The sequence below is a fragment of the Silurus aristotelis genome (genome assembly GCF_946808225.1).
Source record: "Silurus aristotelis genome assembly, chromosome: 28".
NCBI lineage: Eukaryota > Metazoa > Chordata > Actinopteri > Siluriformes > Siluridae > Silurus > Silurus aristotelis.
This window is the reverse complement of record NC_139601.1, coordinates 12,819,446-12,841,810: the sequence shown is the minus strand read 5'-3', so window position 1 is coordinate 12,841,810 and position 22,365 is coordinate 12,819,446. Positions and strand designations below refer to the sequence as shown.

The 22,365-nt window shown below is 36.4% G+C and overlaps 1 protein-coding gene across 2 annotated transcripts; it reads right to left on the bottom strand.

The window, feature by feature from the left end:
• Positions 1-727: 727 nt before the first annotated feature.
• gls2b (glutaminase 2b (liver, mitochondrial)) lies at positions 728-18,801 on the bottom strand. 2 transcript variants are annotated; one of them, XM_083534474.1, is made up of 18 exons: positions 18,454-18,801; positions 17,375-17,474; positions 16,320-16,441; positions 14,407-14,536; positions 14,247-14,326; positions 13,951-14,114; positions 13,243-13,301; positions 11,764-11,796; positions 11,351-11,409; positions 11,200-11,266; positions 11,064-11,114; positions 10,074-10,250; positions 9,748-9,879; positions 7,617-7,709; positions 4,751-4,812; positions 4,569-4,645; positions 4,040-4,103; positions 728-3,541 (listed from the first exon to the last, which is right to left on the bottom strand). In XM_083534474.1, exons 1-18 carry the CDS (start codon positions 18,654-18,656, stop codon positions 3,409-3,411), a joined length of 1,806 nt encoding a protein of 601 aa, XP_083390600.1. In that variant the 5' UTR covers positions 18,657-18,801; the 3' UTR covers positions 728-3,408. The 2 variants fall into 2 exon arrangements, with proteins under 2 accessions (XP_083390600.1, XP_083390601.1); XM_083534475.1 differs by lacking the exon at positions 17,375-17,474 and having other exon boundaries at positions 18,454-18,590.
• Positions 18,802-22,365: the final 3,564 nt, after the last annotated feature.

Here is a 22,365-nt window from a genome sequence, read left to right as displayed (position 1 = left end):
CACACCCTAAATTTGTATGTGCAGCTGGCGGCTCTGCTCGCCTCAGGTCAGGTCGTGCCCAACAACAACCCCTGCTCCATCACCAGCTGAGCCAGAACCCAAAGCCAGTAAGAGCCAACGCCACTTAGCATACAGACACTTTTATGTCCTACTTTAAAACCTTTAAAGCACCTAAAGGGAAGACGGCTGTCTTTAAGCCTCTCATTTATCTGGTGTCAAAAAGCTTCTCATTTCATCTGTATCAAAATGAGCACTTTTATTTAAATGCTTTCCCTGGACATAGAAAAACACTAACAATAATTTCACCAACAGGAATATTTATGAGCTCATTAATACATTTCCAATGTTTTTAGATTTGACTGCACACACGTACACACTCACATCATTAGGATGCCCAAGCTTAGGAAATGCTTGGCACATGGCACTATGTGACAAATACGAGATTTGTTTCAGCTTAATGTGAGCTGAAAAAACCAATCATTTGCCAAAGTCTGCTCCGAAAACACACACAACATCAAACAAATGCAGTATTTAGAAAATCATGGGAATATTATGTAATGCTTTGCTGATTTCTGTTTTATGCAGAATCGGACCGAGCTCAGATTTAGCAATGTATCTGTTGTTATAAAGCACTGCCTCCACACTGTTCTATAAGGTAAGATCGTCTTTCATCCACTAAGTACATTAATCTAAAACAAAAAAATATACAACAAAACAAAAAAAAAAATGCTGTTGAGAATTTTTAATAAAAGTAACATTTAATTTTACACACGATTTATTTTACACTAGTTTTCTTACGACATATAATTTTTATAGCCCAAAAGAGACCATAACAATTACAGTATACAAACATTGTGGGTTTTCCTATAATCAATTTAATTATGATTAAAAAACTATTACAAATATAACACACCTGAAAGTGTGTGTACTTCATATATGATCAGTTTATATCCTCATGCATATTCAGATAAATCACCAGTTGGATAAAAAACATGCTGTACGTCTATACATAATACACCAATTTGTTGAAATCATTTGGATTAAATAACATCCCCCTTTTCCCATTACAAATATATACAGCACAGTAATATACATTCCATTATAATGGAAAATAAACAAATAAAAACATATAAATGCAGTAGCAATATCAGAAAGTGAAATGCGACACACTTGAACTAGAAAACCTGTTCCAGCATGACAAGGCCCTGTGCATGAAGCCAGCTCCATGAAGATATGGTCTACATGGTTTGCAGTGGAAGATCTTGAGTGGACTTCTATAGAGCTCTGACCTCAACCCTATTGAACACCTCTGGGATGAATCAGAATGCTGACTGTACCCTGGATCTCCTCACAATACACGAATAAACAGAAATCTCCACAGGCACACTCCAAAATGTAGTAGAACATCTTTCCTGGAGAATGAAGGATATTATAATAGCAAACAGGAAATACAATTTGGAATGGGATGTTCAAAAAAAGCTCATACACCTTAAAAAACATATTTGTTTTTTTTAAATGTTGTCAATTTGATGTTTCTAATCAGTTCAGTCACTACTTTAAACTTTGTCCTCAAGCTAATATGGCATTTATTTAACAATTGCTTTTATCCAAACTGACTTACAAAGAATTATTTGAGAGTCCGGTGATGCAAACTCATAACTTTCCTGTCACAACCTTAGGCCAATGATACATGCAGATGTGTGACAAATAACAGCTTCATGTCCTGCATTGACATCCTCATTCAATTCCAGAACATGTTTTTCCTTACACATCAATCAATGCATTGTTTCAACCCCAATTTCTAACCTTTTGATTTATAGACCTTTATCCCCATCCGTGTAGGCATGTGTTTCCTGTTCCCAGTGAAACACAGCTATCTTTGTGACTAAAACTCCAGCGATCCAGCCTCATTAAGTACATTTCTGTTTAAGATCATTCTGTTTAAGTTAATTTCATTAAAAGAGTCTCTTAGAACTCTTCTATTTGCAATGTTTATCCCAAATCGGGGTAATTAGGCCGACTCAGCACTTATACACATCCGTGTGCATGGTAGAATTTGACTTGCTATGTACAGATAATCAGTGTTTCCTTCAGCTCATCATCTGTCTGTACTATAACCTATTCTAAAATTGTATGTCAACATGAATCTACCCAAACAACTTAAAGTTTAAATGCTATGCTTGAGCATTTTCCAAAAAAGAAAAGGAAAAGGTGAGAAGTTTGATACTCTGTGCATGCCCTTCTGAGTGTGTTATTTCTTTGCCTGCTTACTCCGTGTGCTTTCTCCCGCACTGTTTCGCTCGGCTGAACAACCACTCAGTAAACACTGGCCTCTGACAGCAATTCAACAAGCTCAATCAGCCAAACAGCACAGAACATAATGCAAAAAGTACAGGTGACTGTCGACTGGCGTCTTGATATGTCAGAGCTTTTATTTACTGTGTAACTATAAGGAAAGCTTTGAAAAAGCATTGAATTATGATTCTCAATCAATTTATTCCTTAATGTACGACTTGTTCCTAAAGCATACACATACATGTTTGTACAAATAGAGCATTGTATGTGTCTTCATGAAATTTCTATTGTCCTAGTCTGCTCATTACCTATTTATTTACTTTTGAATGAACAATGAACAATACAGCTTAACAAACGCATGCACAATGGCACTGAATGACACTGTAACAAAAAAGAAATGCTCCAGCTATATTTGGTGATATAAAGAATTCAACACGCACAGCCATTTTTATCCAAAACCAAAACGTGACATTTGCTTTTAAGATACTGATTAAGCCTAACTGGAAAGAAAATAAGACTACATCTACGTGACTTCATGGAGCTGCTGCCTGTGAGCATATCTAACAGCCTACGTTGTTCATTTAAGATTTAATCTACACAGAATATATGCTTAGTACTTTACAGATAGATGTGCATTCTTATATCTACAGTATTATATTGTAATAATTGAGAAAAATATTCTCCAATTTACATTTTTGTTTTTGTAAAATTGATCATTTTACATAATCATGGCACACCTTATATTTCATGGGATGTGCCATGTATAAACTGTGTAATCTGACGTTAGTTGGCATAATTATTAAAAAAGAATATACAGGTGTATTGTCACAGAGCTACATCCAGCATATATCTGGGTAAAAGGTATGTTTGCATACATGCTGTTTAGAACTAATCAGAGTTTCACACACAATCTATTACCCGAGATCAAAGCAGCAGCAGGATTAAACACAGTCTCTGTGAATTCAATACAATGGTGTCAATAAATGAAAGAACAGGTTCAAGTTCCTTTACCTTTTACACTAAATCTCTATATTTAAATGTAGAGATCAATTTCTCTACATTTAAACGGCAAGTTGAATGCTTCATCTACACACGAGAATTCCAAACTTTTGATCACTGCCACGCTGCAGAGTCAAGTGTGTCTTTTACTCTCATAACCTCACAGGCCCGCTGATACTCCTGCAGAATCTTTACCACGCCATCATGACCGGACTGCAGTGCATCGTCTAGAGGAATGTTCCCCCACCTGGACACAGAAAAACCCAATTTTAGCCAACCAATAATTTAGTGAATTATCAAAAATTGTCGATCCACAAGAAACACTGATGTATCCCTCTCCTTTTAAACCAATCTGCATAAAACTTTAGTCAAAACATGACCAAACACTTCATCATGCCGGACTAGCGCAAAGATTGGAATGTGTTACAGTTTATTTGCAAATGAACATCTTACATAACTTATAACTTTATTTCGGGTTCTCCCGTTAGGGGTCGCCAGAGCGGACCATCCGCATGTTTGATATGGTACGTTTTTACGCTGGATGCCCTTCCTAACGCAACCCCTTCCCATATATCCGGGCTTGGGACCGGCACTAATAGTGTCTGGGGTTGGTTCTCTGACCGGGGATCGAACCTGGGCCGCAGCGGTGAGAGCACCACATCCTAACCACTAGACCATCAGGGGACCTTAAACAAACATCTTCCATACAAAGCATTAATTATGTGGATTAAAAAAACCCTCTGACCTGTCCTTCACAAAGGGGTTCACTTTGCATGTATTTGTTAAAAACCACACAGCCTCCACATGACCTGAAAAAAAAAAAACAACATAAAAATGCTAATTATAATCAATATAGCAACATGTTTAGAAATGTAAACATACACTGATCAGGCATAACATTATGACCACCTGCCTAATATTGTGTTTGTGCTATTTTACTGCCAAAACATTCCTGACCTGTCGAGCATTAACAGAATGAACGTCTTCAACAATTTGAGCTACAGAAGCTCCTCTGTTTACCAGTGTTCCTTCCTTGGACCACTTTTAATAAACACTGACCACTTTAATATCCCACCCACTAACAGGTGCCATGATGAAGATAATATAATATAAATAATCAGTGTTTATAAGTAATAATATATAAGTAATCAGTGATTCTAAAATAATAATCAGTGTTATTTACTTCACCGGTCATAATGTTATAATGCCATAATATTATGCCTGGTTGGTGTATATTCTTTGACAGCTATTATTTCTAACATTTCTTAATCTACCTTCTGCAGAAGCAACATGAAGTGCTGTGCGACTGTCATAGTCCTTTTGGTCCAAATCCATAGAAGACAGTGCAAACCTGAACAAAGAAAGGGATTTTATTTTTATGCTAAACTATGAAATAGCCACAAGGAATCCAGTCCAGTTCAATTAAACAAGCAGGGACTGCTAAGCTGTAAATTACCTCCTGAGGGCTGAAACATCTCCACTATGAGCTGCAAACATCAGGTTCACCACAGACTTGTTCTAAAGACAGTCCATTAAATACAGAGATGAGAGAATCAAAGTTAGATTATTTTCTTGAGAAAAAGTAGCTGAATATTTCTGTGAATCACCTATTTATTTTTACAAATAAAATATCGGTTACAACTATGTTAATTGCAGTGGTGCCCAACAGAGGGATAAAAAAAAGACCTAAATCAAATATGGTTTTGCCTGAAAAAACCATACTAAGTTAAAGAAGTCTGTGTAGCTACACTAAATCCCATGCACTTTACCAAAGACAGTAGCTTAGTATTTAAGGCATTGTTCTTTGGATCCAAATATCATGAGTTTATATCCCAGCCACACCAAGCTGCCAATCTTGGGCCCTTGAGCAAGGCCCTTAACCCCATAGCTGCTCAGTTGTATAAATAAGATAAATCACTCTTTAATAGGATAAGTCACTCTAAATAAGGGGGTCTGCCAAATACTGTAAATATAAGATGCTGTAATTGGAGGTGCCATTCTGTATTATATTTCAATGTGCTGGATATCATTTTAAGATACTTTCTTGTTCTGTCATATCACCAAGTAGTAAATATTAGAAAAAATGTGATTCTGAGCATACAGATTATGTAATTTCTAAAGGTAATGGCTGGCCAATGGTTTCTTTAAAACTGCCAGTCATTTCGCAGGCGGCAGGAGGCTGTAGCTCCTTTAAGATCCTGTTACAAACAAATATATACAGTGAGGAAAATAAGTATTTGAACACCCTGCTATTTTGCAAGTTCTCCCACTTAGAAATCATGGAGGGGTCTGAAATTGTCATCGTAGGTGCATGTCCACTGTGAGAGACATAATCTAAAAGAAAAATCCAGAAATCACAATATATGATTTTTAAACTATTTATTTGTATGATACAGCTGCAAATAAGTATTTGAACACCTGTCTATCAGCTAGAATTCTGACCCTCAAAGACCTGTTAGTCTGCCTTTAAAATGTCCACCTCCACTACATTTATTATCCTAAATTAGATGCACCTGTTTGAGGTCGTTAGCTGCATAAAGACACCTGTCCACCCCATACAATCAGTAAGAATCCAACTACTAACATGGCCAAGACCAAAGAGCTGTCCAAAGACACTAGAGACAAAATTGTACACCTCCACAAGGCTGGAAAGGGCTACGGGGAAATTGCCAAGCAGCTTGGTGAAAAAAGGTCCACTGTTGGAGCAATCATTAGAAAATGGAAGAAGCTAAACATGACTGTCAATCTCCCTCGGACTGGGGCTCCATGCAGGATCTCACCTCGTGGGGTCTCAATGATCCTAAGGAAGGTGAGAAATCAGCCCAGAACTACACGGGAGGAGCTGGTCAATGACCTGAAAAGAGCTGGGACCACCGTTTCCAAGGTTACTGTTGGTAATACACTAAGACGTCATGGTTTGAAATCATGCATGGCACGGAAGGTTCCCCTGCTTAAACCAGCACATGTCCAGGCACGTCTTAAGTTTGCCAATGACCATTTGGATGATCCAGAGGAGTCATGGGAGAAAGTCATGTGGTCAGATGAGACCAAAATAGAACTTTTGGGTCATAATTCCACTAAACGTGTTTGGAGGAAGAAGAATGATGAGTGCCATCCCAAGAACACCATCCCTGCTGTGAAGCATGGGGGTGGTAGCATCATGCTTTGAGGGTGTTTTTCTGCACATGGGACAGGGCAACTGCACTGTGATTTCTGGATTTTTTTTTTTAGATTATGTCTCTCACAGTGGACATGCACCTACGATGACAATTTCAGACCCCCCCATGATTTCTAAGTGGAAGAACTTGCAAAATAGCAGGGTGTTCAAATACTTATTTTCCTCACTGTGTATATTGATTTAACTAACAACTCATTCATCCTTATTCAATTCATTGTTGTCTTTAGCACCTCAAAGTCAAAGAAAAATATTTTTAAAACAAGAACTTTTAGACTAGCAAGGTCAAGTTTTTTTTCAAGCATTTATTTGTTAGCAAACTACAGGGAAATACGTGATACGGCCTAAATTGTTACTGCTAGGCTTCATATTCACATCATATTCAGAAGTGAGTAAACAGCAGATGCACAGGTGCATTTTATAAGCTCTGGTTAGAGCACCACAGTATCAAAGTCAGTGGGCATCTTCTGAATGACAGTAGGAACTTAATCTGTTTGTTGTCATGACAATATAGTGTCTGTCTGCAACTTGTACAATTTCAAAGCAGGTCTGAAAAGGTTAATCCTCCTGTTCTGCTGAGGTCAAAATATCCCCCAAACAATTTTCTTCGACACAAAATGTTATGTGCTTGGATGTAAGGATGAAGTTAAAAATCGTGTCCCTCTGAGAAAAAGCCTGCACCGAACCCCCCTGATCCCAACCCAATCAAACAGTCCTAAGACATGTGTTTCATAGTCTGTATCAAGCTCTGGACCCTTTGAACCATTCAGGGATTTCTGCACTCTTATGGTGCCCCTACGTGGACCTGATTTCCAAAAAATATTAATAATGCAAGTATATTATAGAAATAAAAGTGATTATGCCTCCCTGTGCCCACTATTTACTATTGGCACAATAGCTTGCTATCAGAATCTGTTTTTCTATCTATAAAATATCATGTATAATATATTTTATATTTTAAGTATTAAATGTAATAAAATAAATTGTAAATTCTTTCTGTAAAATCTAAAGGCGTGGACTTCATTAATCAGACATCAGACATTGTCGAGACGTTTAAGAATTTTTATACCAGAGCAAGAGCACCATCTGCTGGACAAATCCTACATAAACATTTGTAACAATAATAGTTTTCAATATTTGGTCTCACTCTTTCATCACCAGACTGTCGCCGAGGATCCTGTTTCTTAACAAAGTGTCTTAGATTGTCGTAATTATGGAAGTTGAAGAGGGACACCAGTTCCTGAAAGGAAAATATTTATGCAGCATATCAAATCTCATTGTCATGAAGCCTGGATCCATATCTCAGAAAGGGAACATGCTTACAGATACATGATATAATAGCTGGGGAGAAAATCTGATTTGGCAGTTATATATTCATTGATTTGTAGCATGAATTTTTACTCCTGATCAGCATAATAGCAGGTCAACAGAGAGGGGAAGTGATGAAGTAGAAATACTTCGGTACTGTACTTAACTGGATATTTTTGGTATCACTACTTTACGTCACAATAAATCTTTTGAACAACTTTTTACTTTCAGTCATTAAATTTTTTACACAAATATCTGTACTTTTTACCTCTTACATTTTCACACTGGGCTCGTTACTTTAGTTTTAATCTATTTAATGACATGAGCAATATTTTTTTTCTCATTGCCCGCTGTTTTCAGCACATCGAACCTGTTTTTTGCCATTGCGTTGCTTTTTCAATGTAACTAACAATGAGCAGGCAGAAGACAACAAGATGTATGAGGCTAACGTGGATGAGACGGAGGGAGTCAGCGATGTAAACATGACTGAGAACAAAGACATTCCTGATCATCTGATCATCATCATCTTTGCTCTGCTTGTGTTTTATATGGTGGTTGTTCAGCCAAGAAAACATTCATTAGGTAACAACATTTTAAATATGAATGTATTAATATGATGTGAGGTCCAGTTACCAGCGTGACACTAAAACAGGTAGTAGTAATGGCTACTTTTTTATCTAAGTACATGTCAGAGCCCAAACCTCTTTAACTTGAGTGAAAAAGTGTAGTCAGTACTTCAACTTTTACGAGACTTTTAAAACATCTGTACTTCTACTTGAGTGAATGATGTGTGTACATTTGCCCTCTGTGCAGACCAATTAGGTAGATGATTAAAAAATGTTTTTTAAGGAGATTGGACATATATTACATAGTGATTATACTGTATGAATAATTACACATTTGGTTTAATGAATGAAGAACACATTGATACCAATATACTTATCACTGCAGTGCATTCTGAAGCGATCTACCCTACACAGGGCACTCCAAAGTAACACCACCCATGGCAAAGCAACTGTCGTAAAGTGAAGCAACATACTGAAGTGATAAAAAGTGTTCACTTCGAAATATCCTGAAAATGTCGCTTATTTTGTCGGGGTGAAGGACACTTTGGCGCTGTGATTTTTTTTTTGCACTGAAAACTAAAAACATTGATAATCATACTACTTTCTTTCGGCTTCTCCCATTAGGGGGCGCCAGAGCGGATCCTCCGCACGTTTGATTTGGCACGTTTTTACGCTGGATGCCCTTTCTAACGCAACCCTCCCCATTTATCCGGGCTTGGGACCGGCACTGAGAGCGGCTGGGGTTGGTTCCCTGACGGGGATCGAACCCGGGCCGCAGCGGTGAGAGCGCCGCATCCTAACCACTAGACCACCAGAGGACCCCTTGATAATCATACTACGTTACTCCTACTACAACTACAACGACTGTCTGCATTTTTATTTTTAATGATCTTATTTAAATACTCAAAAATCTCGGGAATGTGTATTATAAAAAGTTAAATAAATGGTATTATAAAATAAGAAATAGTGGGAATGAAGATTTCTTCTGGCGCAATGTAGAACGCCACATATTTATGTTTAAGACTTAATATTTGCACTGTACACATCTTTTTTTCTGTAGGTTTAACAGAGTTACACTCTGAGTCTGCCTGCCTTTGATAAAGTATGCATCCAGAATCTAATTAGGACATGAGAACAACCCGTTTAAGATTTCCTTATTTAATCATTTTGCAGCATTTTGTTAGGTCTGTGCCAATTGTTTGTACTGTAAATAATAAATGCCACTTTTTCCTGCGAGTGTATTCAGTAATATTAAATTGTACTTAAACTTTATAAAGCAAGTAGCGTCATGTAGTGCTGTGCTAAATAAATAAGATTGCAACATGCAGAGGAAGTAGGGTATAACCTTATGATTATGATTACTTCAGAATGGATTGCAGTCTATATTTAGAAGAGTAAGCTGACCTCACAGAAGTGAATGCCTCTCACGCTGTTCCCCAGTTTGTCCAAAGGTGGTGACCAGCACATGATGCCCATTACATTAGGGACCACTAACAGCACAGCCCCTGACACCCCTGACTTAGCAGGCAATCCAACCTAACACACAAAATCACAACACTCACACATTAATGTTATTGCACAGAATATGTAAAAGCCATCCAAATCTTTGTTTAGAAAGCACCCCACCTTTCTTAGATACAATGTATTCTGTAATTTCAATTTACTGTAATCAATAGAATTATATAAAAGAGGAAATTATCATAAAATATTGATCCAAATCCAGGACTTACATGAAATGCGAAGTGGCCGGAGTAGTCATACATGCCGCACGAGTGCATGAGGCTGAGCGTGTTCCTCACAGCCGCAGAACTCAGTACTCGTTCGCCTGTGATAGGACAGATTCCTCCGTTTGCTAAAGTGGCCGCCATCACACTGCCTGACTCACATGTCACCTCAATAGAGCAGAGCTGTGTGGGAAACGAACACTGTTTTCAAATTTTTCATTATTAATGTGTTTGTTAAGCAACACAACATTTTAATAACCACTTCTGACAATTTTTATCTCCTCAGATTAAGAGTCTGGGTGTCGTCCTCTATAGTACATTGTCCTTGGGAAAGCATGTAAACAATATTACTCGTTCTGCGTAGTTCCATCTACAGAACATCAGCTGTCTTTGTCTGTTTCACAGCTATTCTTATTGTAACTCTTCTGTTTGGGTTACCTCATAAATTCCTTCATAAACTTCAATTGGCCTGTAGAATTACTAGAACCTCCTCCATCGAGCATATCTCCTCTGTTCCTTTATTATCTACACTATCTACAAATATCAAACAGAGTACAAGATTCTGCTTCTCACCTTTAAAGCTCTTTATATTCTTGCACCCTCATATCTCTCTGACTTGCTTCATACTTACATCCCAAAGCGCACTCCCAGATCTTTCTCATCATTCTGTTCCTTAAGTCACTATGAGGTTTAGGGGATTTAGCTGGGCTGCTCCTCACCCTTGGAATTCTCTTCCACAATCTATACATAGAATTGACTGTCTGACCACTTAAATACCTCATGGCTTAATACTCCTTGTTTCAGATTAGCTTTCTGATCAATTTTAACAGTTAAACAGTTGTTTGTTGTTTGTCTTGATTTTAAGATTATCACTCAACTGTACGATGTGCTTGAGTGTTTTAAACGGCATCTTAAATGTAATATTTTAATCTACTTTTCCAATCGCCTTGGATGATTTCACAATTACAAATAAATAAAATTTTCTGCTATGCTCACCTGGAAGTAGAAGTCTAGAGCATCGATCATATCTGCCCCAGGCGGAAAACACTGTATACAAACACAAACAGGTAACCAATAATTGTTTTGCCAAGTAGTTTAAACTAAAGTTTTGAAATGCAATCACAAAACAAACCTTTTTTTCTTTCAGGTAGTAGCCTATTGCAAAATTTCGGTCTCCTGTCTCCTTTTCGGACTGAAACCTATAAACAGAAATTGCTTTATAAAAAATCAATTTCAAGAACAAAAGCCAGTTAAAGACAACAATAAAAATATTGTGAACTCACGTGGCATTACTGAAGCCTACATATTCTTTGCCTGTCATTTTCTTTACAAAGTCCATCACCTGGAGAAAAAAATTATTTGTCAGAAAACATTGTTGACATTTTTTTTAATGGACAAAAGGCAAAAAGGGGAAAGAAACCGAATTCAGTTCCATTTTTCTATATTCTGTTACCTAAAATACTATCATAGTAAATTGCATGAACTCAGTTGATATGATAAACATACTGATATGTAATTATGCAAATGATACATAAAATGTACTACTACTTTTGTGTTTTTGAGAATTTGATCACAACACAAAACTTTTAATAAACAAATCATATGTTTTTAAACAGAAGTATCTATTTATTGTTATTATTAAATAGAAAAATTTCAAAGCTCTATTTTAGTCACAATTTATTGTTGACTTACTTACATAGTCAAATTTCTCAGCTTTGTTGGCCCCAGACTGAAAAAAAATAAATAAATAAAAAATAAAAACCACAAAAAAATGTATATATATATATATATATATATATATATATATATATATATATATATATATATATATATATATATATATATATATATATATACAGTACAGACCAAAAGTTTGGACACACCTTCTCATTCAAAGAGTTTTCTTTATTTTCATGACTATGAAAATTGTAGATTCACACTGAAGGCATCAAAACTATGAATTAACACATGTGGAATTATATACATAACAAAAAAGTGTGAAACAACTGAAAATATGTCATATTGTAGGTTCTTCAAAGTAGCCACCTTTTGCTTAGATTACTGCTTTGCACACTCTTGGCATTCTCTTGATGCCTACTTTGAAGAACCTACAATATGACATATTTTCAGTTCACTTTTTGTTATGTATATAATTCCACATGTGTTAATTCATAGTTTTGATGCCTTCAGTGTGACTTTACAATTTTCATAGTCATGTAAATAAAAAAAACTCTTTGAATGAGCAGGTGTGTCCAAACTTTTGGTCTGTACTGTATATATAATATATATAAACTTTTGGTCTGTACTGTATATATATATATATATATATATATATATATATATATATATATATATATATATATATATATATATATATATACACACACACACACACACACACACACACACACACACACAAAAGTACACCCCTCAGATTTAAGCAGCCATTTTAGTATATGTTCTCAAGGGACAATACCATAGAAATGAAACTTGGATATATTTTAGGGTAGACCCTTTGAAAACTGTGCTAAACGGCAGTATTCCCACATGAAAACAATCCCAAACACAGCGCCAGGATGACAATTGCCTTTGCTGAGCAAGCTGAAGGTGATGGAGTGGCCAAGTATGTCTCCAGACCTGAACCCTATTGAGCACCTGTGGAGCATCCTCAAGCGGAAGGTGGAGAAGCGCCATGTGTCTAACATCCAGCAGCTCCGTGATGTTATTATGGAGGAGTGAAAGAGGATCTCAGCAACAACTTGTGCAGCTCTGGTGAATTCCATGCCCAGGAGGATTAGAGCAGTTCTAGACAACAACAAAATATTGACACTTTGGACACAGTTTAATGTTTACTTAGGGTGTACTCACTTTTGTTGCCAGTTATTTTGACAATAATGGATGTGTATTGATAAATTTTTTTCTAGGACAGTAAATCTGTACTGCTATACAAGCTGCATATTGACTACTCTAAAATATATATCAGAGTTTCATTTCTATATTATTGTCCCTTGAGAAGATCTACTAAAATAATTGCTGAAATGTGAGGGTGCCCTTATACTTCACACAAGAAGGTTTGGGTTACCAGTCAATGCAGTGTCAATTTCGACTGTGGGACCAGTGACTGAACAGTTTGACGTAAACTGGCTACAGTCAAAGCATGATGATATGTGTTTACCTTAATAAGAGAGCTAATGACAATTGCTCCTGCATTCACCATTGGATTGTGAGGTTTATCTGAAAATCAAAAACATGTTAATACTAACATGTTATATTAATACCACTAATTCCAATAGAAAATAGAAAATTGTATATAAAACCTTTTCTGTAAAAAAATGCCTCGTAAACCCTTATCTGACCCTTAACCTCAAACTGTACCCATGAAGTGATTTTCTTTTGTATATGAGAGAGGGTTTAGGGTAAAAGATAGCAATTAAATAAGCAATGGAGAATTAATAAACATTATAAAAAGCTGTTTTCAATTTGTTCAAATGGGTATGTAATTGTGTACGTATGTTCTTTCGAAATGCTTGTTGATGTGTAACAGGAGCAAACACTGCTACTCTCAAGGCCACTATGAGGGACAGCTTCAGAGTGTTCAGTAACTCCACAAATACTCACAAACAATTTGCTCCAAATCAGCAATAGCTTTCTTAAAAAAAATTCCTGAATAAATTCTTGCCAGCTACTTCTAAAGACGAATTATACTTCTTTAGTATGCAATGAAGCCTATTAGCAGAACAGTGCTAGTGCAAGACATTTTAAAAGTCCATCTACAGACTCACTGAAATAGTTCACCACTGGCTTATATTACTAGTAATAATAGCAATTATTGTGGAAATTTTTTTCACTATTAAAACAGAAGTAGCTTTGATCTCATGCCCACCTTCGTCATCAAGGGAGAGCATGTTGAACTTTAGCCCACTGGGCTCTTTCCCTACAAAATGGTGCACATGTTCAGTTCCATGCTCGTTTAAAGCAATGGCATATTCCAGCGGCTTAACACATGACTGAAGGCAAAATGGCATCTTGGTGTCTCCTTTTGAGTGCCTTTTAAAACGATATTAAGAATTTAACAATTAATAACAACATTTCTCAGGTATATATATTACAGGTATATCATTTTTATTATTATTATTATGATTATTATATAATTATATTATATATTATTTATTTATTTACCTCTGACCATCTACTGTACACAGTGAAATGCCCCAAAGGCTGGGACTGAACTTGGCAAGGTGTGGAATGTAGTCTGCTACCTGACACACAAAAAAATTCAATTTCAATTCCAATAAATCCTACAGAAATGCAGGAATTAATAAAGAATATAAATACTTACTTGACCTTCATGCTGCTGTTTTGCTCTGTTATAGATCTGATTGATGACACCAACAAATTCTTCAAACTCTGGAATGATAAATTTCTTTCTGAAAGCTTGGGAGAGCAGAACGATGTTCCCACCTACACATCTAACAGAAAGGCAAATGACTGTGATATAAATTGAGTTATCTCATCATTCTTACTGTATATTTAAGGCAACTATCATAGATCAAATTATAAGAAAATACATTCAATTGTTAGATTAGATGGAAAAGTTTCTTGGATAGACTTGGATAGACAGCAGTCCAGAACTCAGACATCAGGTTGGATGGGGATTGTCTATGCCATTTTTAGATCTCTCCAGAGATGTTTAATCGGGTTCAAGTCTAGCCACTCCTTTTATAAGGTGAATCGTCGCAACAATCTGAGGTCCAGATCGATCTGGAGCAGATTTTTATCACGGATGTCTCTGTACATTGCTGCATTTATCTTTCCCACAATTCTGATTAGTCTCCCTGTTCCTGCCACTGAAAAACATCCCCACAGCATAATGCTGCCACCACCATGCTTTACTGTAGGGATGGTATTAGCCAGGTGATGAGCGGTGCCTGCTTTCCTCCAGACTCTTGGCATTCAGGCCAAAGAGATTAATCTTTGTTTCTTGTAGTCTTAGAGTTCTTCAGGTGCCTTTATGGTAAACTCCAGGAGGGCTGTCATGTGCCTTTTACTGAGGAGTGGCTCCTGTCTGGCCACTCCAAAATACAAGCCTCATTGGTGGAGTGCTGCAGAGATGGTTGTTCTTCTGGACGGTTCTCTTCTCTCCACAGAGAAACACTGGAGCTCTTTTAGAGTGACTATCGGGTTCTTGGTCACCTCCTTGACTAAGACCCTTCCCCCCGATCGCTCAGGCCAGGTGGCTCTGATATGCACTGTTAACTGCGGGACCTTCTGTAGACAGGTGTGGTCCTTTCCAAATCATGTCCAATCAACTGAATTTACCACAGGTGAACTCCAATCAAGTTGTAGAAACATCTCAAGGATGATCAGGGGGAAACAGGATGCACCTGAGCTCAATTTGAGTGTCATGGCAAAGGCTGTAAATGATTTTTTTTATTTATTTTCTTGATGTTTTGTATTTGTTATAAATTTGCAAAGATTTCAAACAAACTTCTTTCACATTGACATGATGGGGTATTAATAATTGAATGGAAATAATGACATGTAACATAACAAAATGTGGAAAAAGTAAATCGCTGTGAATATTTCCCGGATACATTGTACATCGAGGGTCTTTAGATGCAGTAAAATTACATTTTCTCTCCAAATGAATTAGGAGACCAACACCTGTTCCAGCATGACAAAGCACCTGTGCACAAGTCAGCTTCATGAAGATATGGTTTCCATGGGATGGAGTGGAAGATCTTGGGTGGCCTGCGATAGAGCTCTAATCTACTGAAAACCGTTGAGATACCTACATCATTACTTTACTAACACAACATAAAAAAAAATTATTTTGAAATACAAAAATTACTGATTCACTTGTTCAATAATCCAAAAGTAAAGATTTAACTGCAGTTATTCAGAATAGCATGTAATGGCCGAAATGGTGACGTTTAATTCATTTCTTAAACGTTGAATCATAGTTTGTTTTGAAGATTTTATGCCGCAGCCTCTCAAACTGTTTTGCAGATAATGTCCCAAAGAAAACAATAATGAAGCAAAATCCAATAGTTAATTTTAAAGCCATTTGGTCACCCTTGTGCATCATACATCATATGATCTACCTACTTGTAATTTGGATTGGTCTGCATTTATGTATATAAGGTGGAATAATGGATTTACAATATAATAATAAAGCTTTATATAGTGCTTGTGGTGTGGTTCTACATTTTTTCTCGAATGTTCACAAATATTGTTAGCAGTAACACACACCTTTGAAAGAGTTTGTGGTCCATCATGACATCACCCTTGGATTCTTGAACAGCTTGCCGCAGTTTGTCCATACAGTCCCTCAGACGAGGGTCAGAGGTCAGCAGACCTGTGCTTTTAACAGCCTGAATCAGAGGAAAAACAGGGTTTGCACAACTACACTGCCACAACACTTAGCCCAATTTATCGACTGCATTCTACTGTGATTAAATATTGATTTAATAATTACAGTAAGATATAGTGTTTTAAAACTAGCAGTACACCAGTGGCATTTCACACCTAAGCATTCAGTGGTGTCCTACCTGAATCAACCCTCCTCTTAATATCATCATTATGCTGCCACCACCATAGAAACCAGCAAAGTAATACATAATCGCAGTTTAACAGATCGTTTGTGGTTTCCCAAAAATACAGCACAATCTATCTTTTTAATACTTTCCTATTTTTCTTCACCTTTACGGTGTGGAGCTCCGCTTCTCTTTGCACTCGTTCAAATGCACTGATCATTAATCTGATTCGAAACTCTAAACATAAACATAAACTACTGCAAGCAGCGCAATAGAGAGAAATGCAATGAAATGAAGAAACTTGACTATTAGGATTAATTCAATACATATTCATGGTATCAATGATTTTATATGTTTATGTATTAAAAAATATTTTAAAACTTAAGTAATTCCTAACAGCCCACCATGCAATATACTTATGTATGTGACAATCTACTTCATCAACCACAGAAAATTGACCTAGCATAGGACCAGCAGTGACTGTTATATTTCATAAAAGATTTACACCTAAATGATAAGCGGTTGTGATAATATTTGCAGTTCAAGTATAGGTATTTAAAGAGCATCCAATAAGATATTAGATAAGTGCATAATGAAATACTAAGCAAGTTAATGCACTGGATTTATTGTTTAAAAGTCACTTCACCCTGCAAATTTTGCAGTCATGATACCGAGAATTTACTTTTTAGATCAGTGATGGCATCTCACCATCTTCTGAAATGCAAACTTTGTCTTTTATAGCTGACAGAGTGTAGTTAATTATTGACTCACACTGATGAAATGAGAAATGGGAATCCTTTCCTGCCCATTAGTTATGGTTTGGAACAGCAAATCCTCCAGTCCTGAGAAGAGACTTTTACCTGCCCTACCTCTGAGTAAACATAAAAAAAAAATAAAAAAAACATTCATTGGCAAGTGATGTCTGGTGTTTTGGTATCTGAAATTTGCACCTGTAGTTTTGGAAATGATCTACAGGTCTAATGTAGCGCTGAGTGTAATTTTATAACATAAATCATGAGTATGGTGTCAGTTTGACAAATCCAGTCAATAAAAATAGGTAGTAAAATTTCTAAAATTAATCTGATTACATTTTTTGGAATATCTACATATATTGGGCCATAGAATATTTCACTCAGTTAGATTAATAATTAGATTCTGGCTGTCCATGATAAGTAAACCATTATCGTCCTCATCATCATTAAAACACAAAAGTGCACATACTCAGTTTGTACACATGACAGCGGAAAACGTTGTTGAATTGATTCAAAGACCTAATATAAATGAGTTACTAGAACGGGAAGACAAGACTAAATCAAACATTTTTATAGACATCGGTGTAAACAGAATTTGGTTATGATGAGAGACAATGATGAAGCTCATGTTGTGCTCTGAGGGACTTTTACCTTAGATGATGGGAATGATGCTAATAATCAAATCATAACCCATATAATATCTATGGATATAATATAGATATGTGTCAGTAGTATCAACAGGTTTGATGTAACTATATTTATTATTCGGGTGATTTACAGTGGGGTTGAAATGGAATATTTTCACTTTGGAGGTTGATTTGAAATTGTATATCTTTAGGTCTGGTTGAAAAATATACAAAAGTGAAAAGTGTTTCAGTGGCGTGAACTTAAAGTCGAATTTTTGGAACTATATACAGATGCAAATGTCAGAAAATGACCCTGTGAGGGTTTTTTTCTATATTGTTAATATAACAGACCTTCAGACATATTTCTATCAAGGTTAATAGAGGTTGATATAAAACTGTAAATACTAATAGAACTTTGTAACAGGTAGGAATTTGATATACATTTTTTTGTGCAAACTGGTATTGAACCTACCCCTCTGGTAAGGTGTGATCAGTGTTTTCAGTAGTTGCTCTGCTGAGATAAAGCTGAGAGTCGTTAGTGAAACAGCGCCTCTGTCGCCAAACTCGGCGCGCGCTGCCGCAGCACAAACTCGCAACACGGTTTTGCGCAAAAGATTTCACCGTTCCGACGTTAATCCGCCCGAAAGTCCTCCAACAATTCATCATCGTCATCATCCACTTCCACCCGAGCGAAGATTAAACACACAGTCTGTGTACGACCTCTATACTTTGCGAAAGGGGCTCGCTCTGAAAACACATGCGCGCGTGCGACACTCGACAGCAACTGCGTTCTGACAGATCAGATCCATCAGAGTGTCCCCTGAGCACGCGCTTCAGTGGAAGAGTTTACGCACGAGAAGTGTCTGATCTTGCGCAATGCACTGAACATGGTCGATTCATATTAAAATGCATAATGAATAAATTGTAAATTCTATAAATGTAAATTAATAAAAAATTCAGGATATTGAATAATTTATTGAAAATTCGAATTCTTTCTGTCTGTTTGTGGAGAAAAAATAAAATAAAAATAAATAAATATATATATATATATATATATATATATATATATATATATATATATATATATATATATATATATATATATATATATATATACAGTACAGACCAAAAGTTTGGACACACCTTCTCATTCAAAGAGTTTTCTTTATTTTCATGACTATGAAAATTGTAGATTCACACTGAAGGCATCAAAACTATGAATTAACACATGTGGAATTATATATGGAATTATATACATAACAAAAAAGTGTGAAACAACTGAAAAATGTCATATTCTAGGTTCTTCAAAGAAGCCACCTTTTGCTTTGATTACTGCTTTGCACACTCTTGGCATTCTCTTGATGAGCTTCAAGAGGTAGTCACCTGAAATGGTCTTCCAACTGTCTTGAAGGAGTTCCCCGAGAGATGCTTGGCACTTGTTGGCCCTTTTGCCTTCACTCTGCGGTCCAGCTCACCCCTAAACCATCTCGATTGGGTTCAGGTCCGGTGACTGTGGAGGCCAGGTCATCTGGCGCAGCACCCCATCACTCTCCTTCTTGGTCAAATAGCCCTTGATGCCTTCAGTGTGGCTCTACAATTTACATAGTCATGAAAATAAAGAAAACTCTTTGAATGAGAAGGTGTGTCCAAACTTTTGGTCTGTACTGTATATATATATATATATATATATATATATATATATATATATATATATATATATATATATATATATATATATATATATATATATACATATATATATATATATATACAGTATAAAGTATTATACTGTATACGAACCCAGAATAAAGTATTTCTGTGCTTGATCTGCATGATAATATTCATCATATGAAACATATTTAGTGGTGGTAGTGGTTTTTAATCCGTCAACCTTTCTTTTATTTAGCTAATAAAATACATTTTGCCTATAATATATAACTTTCTTTCGGCTTCTCCCATTAGGGGTCGCCACAGCGGACCATCCGCATGTTTGATTTGGCACAAGTTTTTACGCTGGATGCCCTTTCTAACGCAACCCTCCCAATTTCATCCTGGCTTAGGACCAGCACTAAGGCTTGTGCAACCCTAATAGCTGGGGTTGGTTCCTTGACCGGGGATCGGACCCGGGCCGCAGCGGTGAGAGCGCCGCATCCTAAACACTAGACCACCAGGGAACCTTTGCCTATAATATATAAAACATGAAAAACACTACTGAGCCACAATTGACCCAGTGCCACCCAGTTACAACTAAGAAAAGTAACCTAACTGTTCTTGATCCAATAATGAATAAACACTAGGGTCCACAAACAAACAGAAAGTATTAGAATTTTGTTAATAATTTGCTGCCTCACAGCTCCAGGCCCAAACCCAGAATAAAGTTACAGTATTTCTGTGCTTGCTCTGTATGATGATATTGATCATATCATGAAGTACTTTTAATCATGTGAAACCGGGACCATTGTGATGCAGGAGTTGTTTTTACTCCTTTCATTTTTTATTTTTTTAAACTAAAGGTTGTGTCTATAATTTTGCCCCTGTTTGCAAATACTTTGCTGCCTCACAGCTCCGGATTCCCAGATTCAAACCCAGGAAAAGTTACAGTATTTCTGTGCTTTCTCTGCATGAGGATTTCTTTCAACTTCTTTAAAACGTTGACATTCATTTACATATTTATTTGGCAGATGCTGTTATCCAGAGAGATTTACAATTAAGAAAGAAAAAGAAAAGGGAAGAAAGGTGCTTTTCACTTGTCACATACAGTACAGACCAAATGTTTGGACACACCTTCTTATTCAAAGAGTTTTCTTTATTTTCATGACTATGAAAATTGTAAATTCACACTGAAGGCATCAAAACTATGAATTAACACATGTGGAATTATATATGGAATTATATACATAACAAAAAAGTGTGAAACAACTGAAAAATGTCATATTCTAGGTTCTTCAAAGAAGCCACCTTTTGCTTTGATTACTGCTTTGCACACTCTTGGCATTCTCTTGATGAGCTTCAAGAGGTAGTCACCTGAAATGATCTTCCAATGGTCTTGAAGGAGTTCCCCGAGAGATGCTTGGCACTTGTTGGCCCTTTTGCCTTCACTCTGCGGTCCAGCTCACCCCTAAACCATCTCGATTGGGTTCAGGTCCGGTGACTGTGGAGGCCAGGTCATCTGGCGCAGCACCCCATCACTCTCCTTCTTGGTCAAATAGCCCTTGATGCCTTCAGTGTGACTCTACAATTTACATAGTCATGAAAATAAAGAAAACTCTTTGAATGAGAAGGTGTGTCCAAACTTTTGGGCTGCAATCGAGCAGTCACCAATCGAGATGGTTTAGGGGTGAGCTGGACCGCAGAGTAAAGGCAAAAGGGCCAACAAGTGCCAAGCATCTCTCGGGGAACTCCTTCAAGACTGTTGGAAGACCATTTCAGGTGACTACCTCTTGAAGCTCATCAAGAGAATGCCAAGAGTGTGCAAAGCAGTAATCAAAGCAAAAGGTGGCTACTTTGAAGAACCTAGAATATGACATTTTTCAGTTGTTTCACACTTTTTTGTTATGTATATAATTCCATATATAATTCCACATGTGGTAATTCATAGTTTTGATGCCTTCAGTGTGAATCTACAATTTTCATAGTCATGAAAATAAAGAAAACTCTTTGAATGAGAAGGTGTGTCCAAACTTTTGGTCTGTACTGTATATATATATATATATATATATGAGTAATTAGATTAGACTAAAATTAATCAAATAATAAATTAATCAACATAAAAACATAAACCAAAGACTATGTATCAGGGTTATTAAAAGGTCATTTATTGTTTGTGTTTAAGTAATAAATGCAAAATAAATTTGACAAGAAGATTGCATATTGCACATCAGGATAAATAATTTGGAATGAAAATGACAGTTTGGAACACTGTTGTAGTTTCACATTTTTATTTGATTATTTCTTTTGGTTTAACTCTCCGTTTCATTTGATTTTATTTATTTACACATATACATTGGTGTGAATTCTACGGTGGCCGAGAAGTGCAAAACACATTAACAAATCCGAAAACAAATTAACAAATTCAAAAACACATTAACAAATCCAAAAAACACAACGACAAGTCAGACAAACCGGAAAAGGTAGATATAGTTTGCGAATGGAAACTTACAGATCATTGGACAAGACACCTGTCACTCACCTGTATATCTTGACTATATATCTTGTCCAATGATCTGTAAGTTTCCATTCACAAACTATATCTACCTTTTCCGGTTTGTCTGGCTTGTCGTTGTGGTTTTTTTTGGATTTGTTAATTTGTTTTTGGATTTGTTAATTTGTTTTCGGATTTGTTGATTTTTTGCTTTTGGATTTGTTAATGTGTTTTTGGATTTGT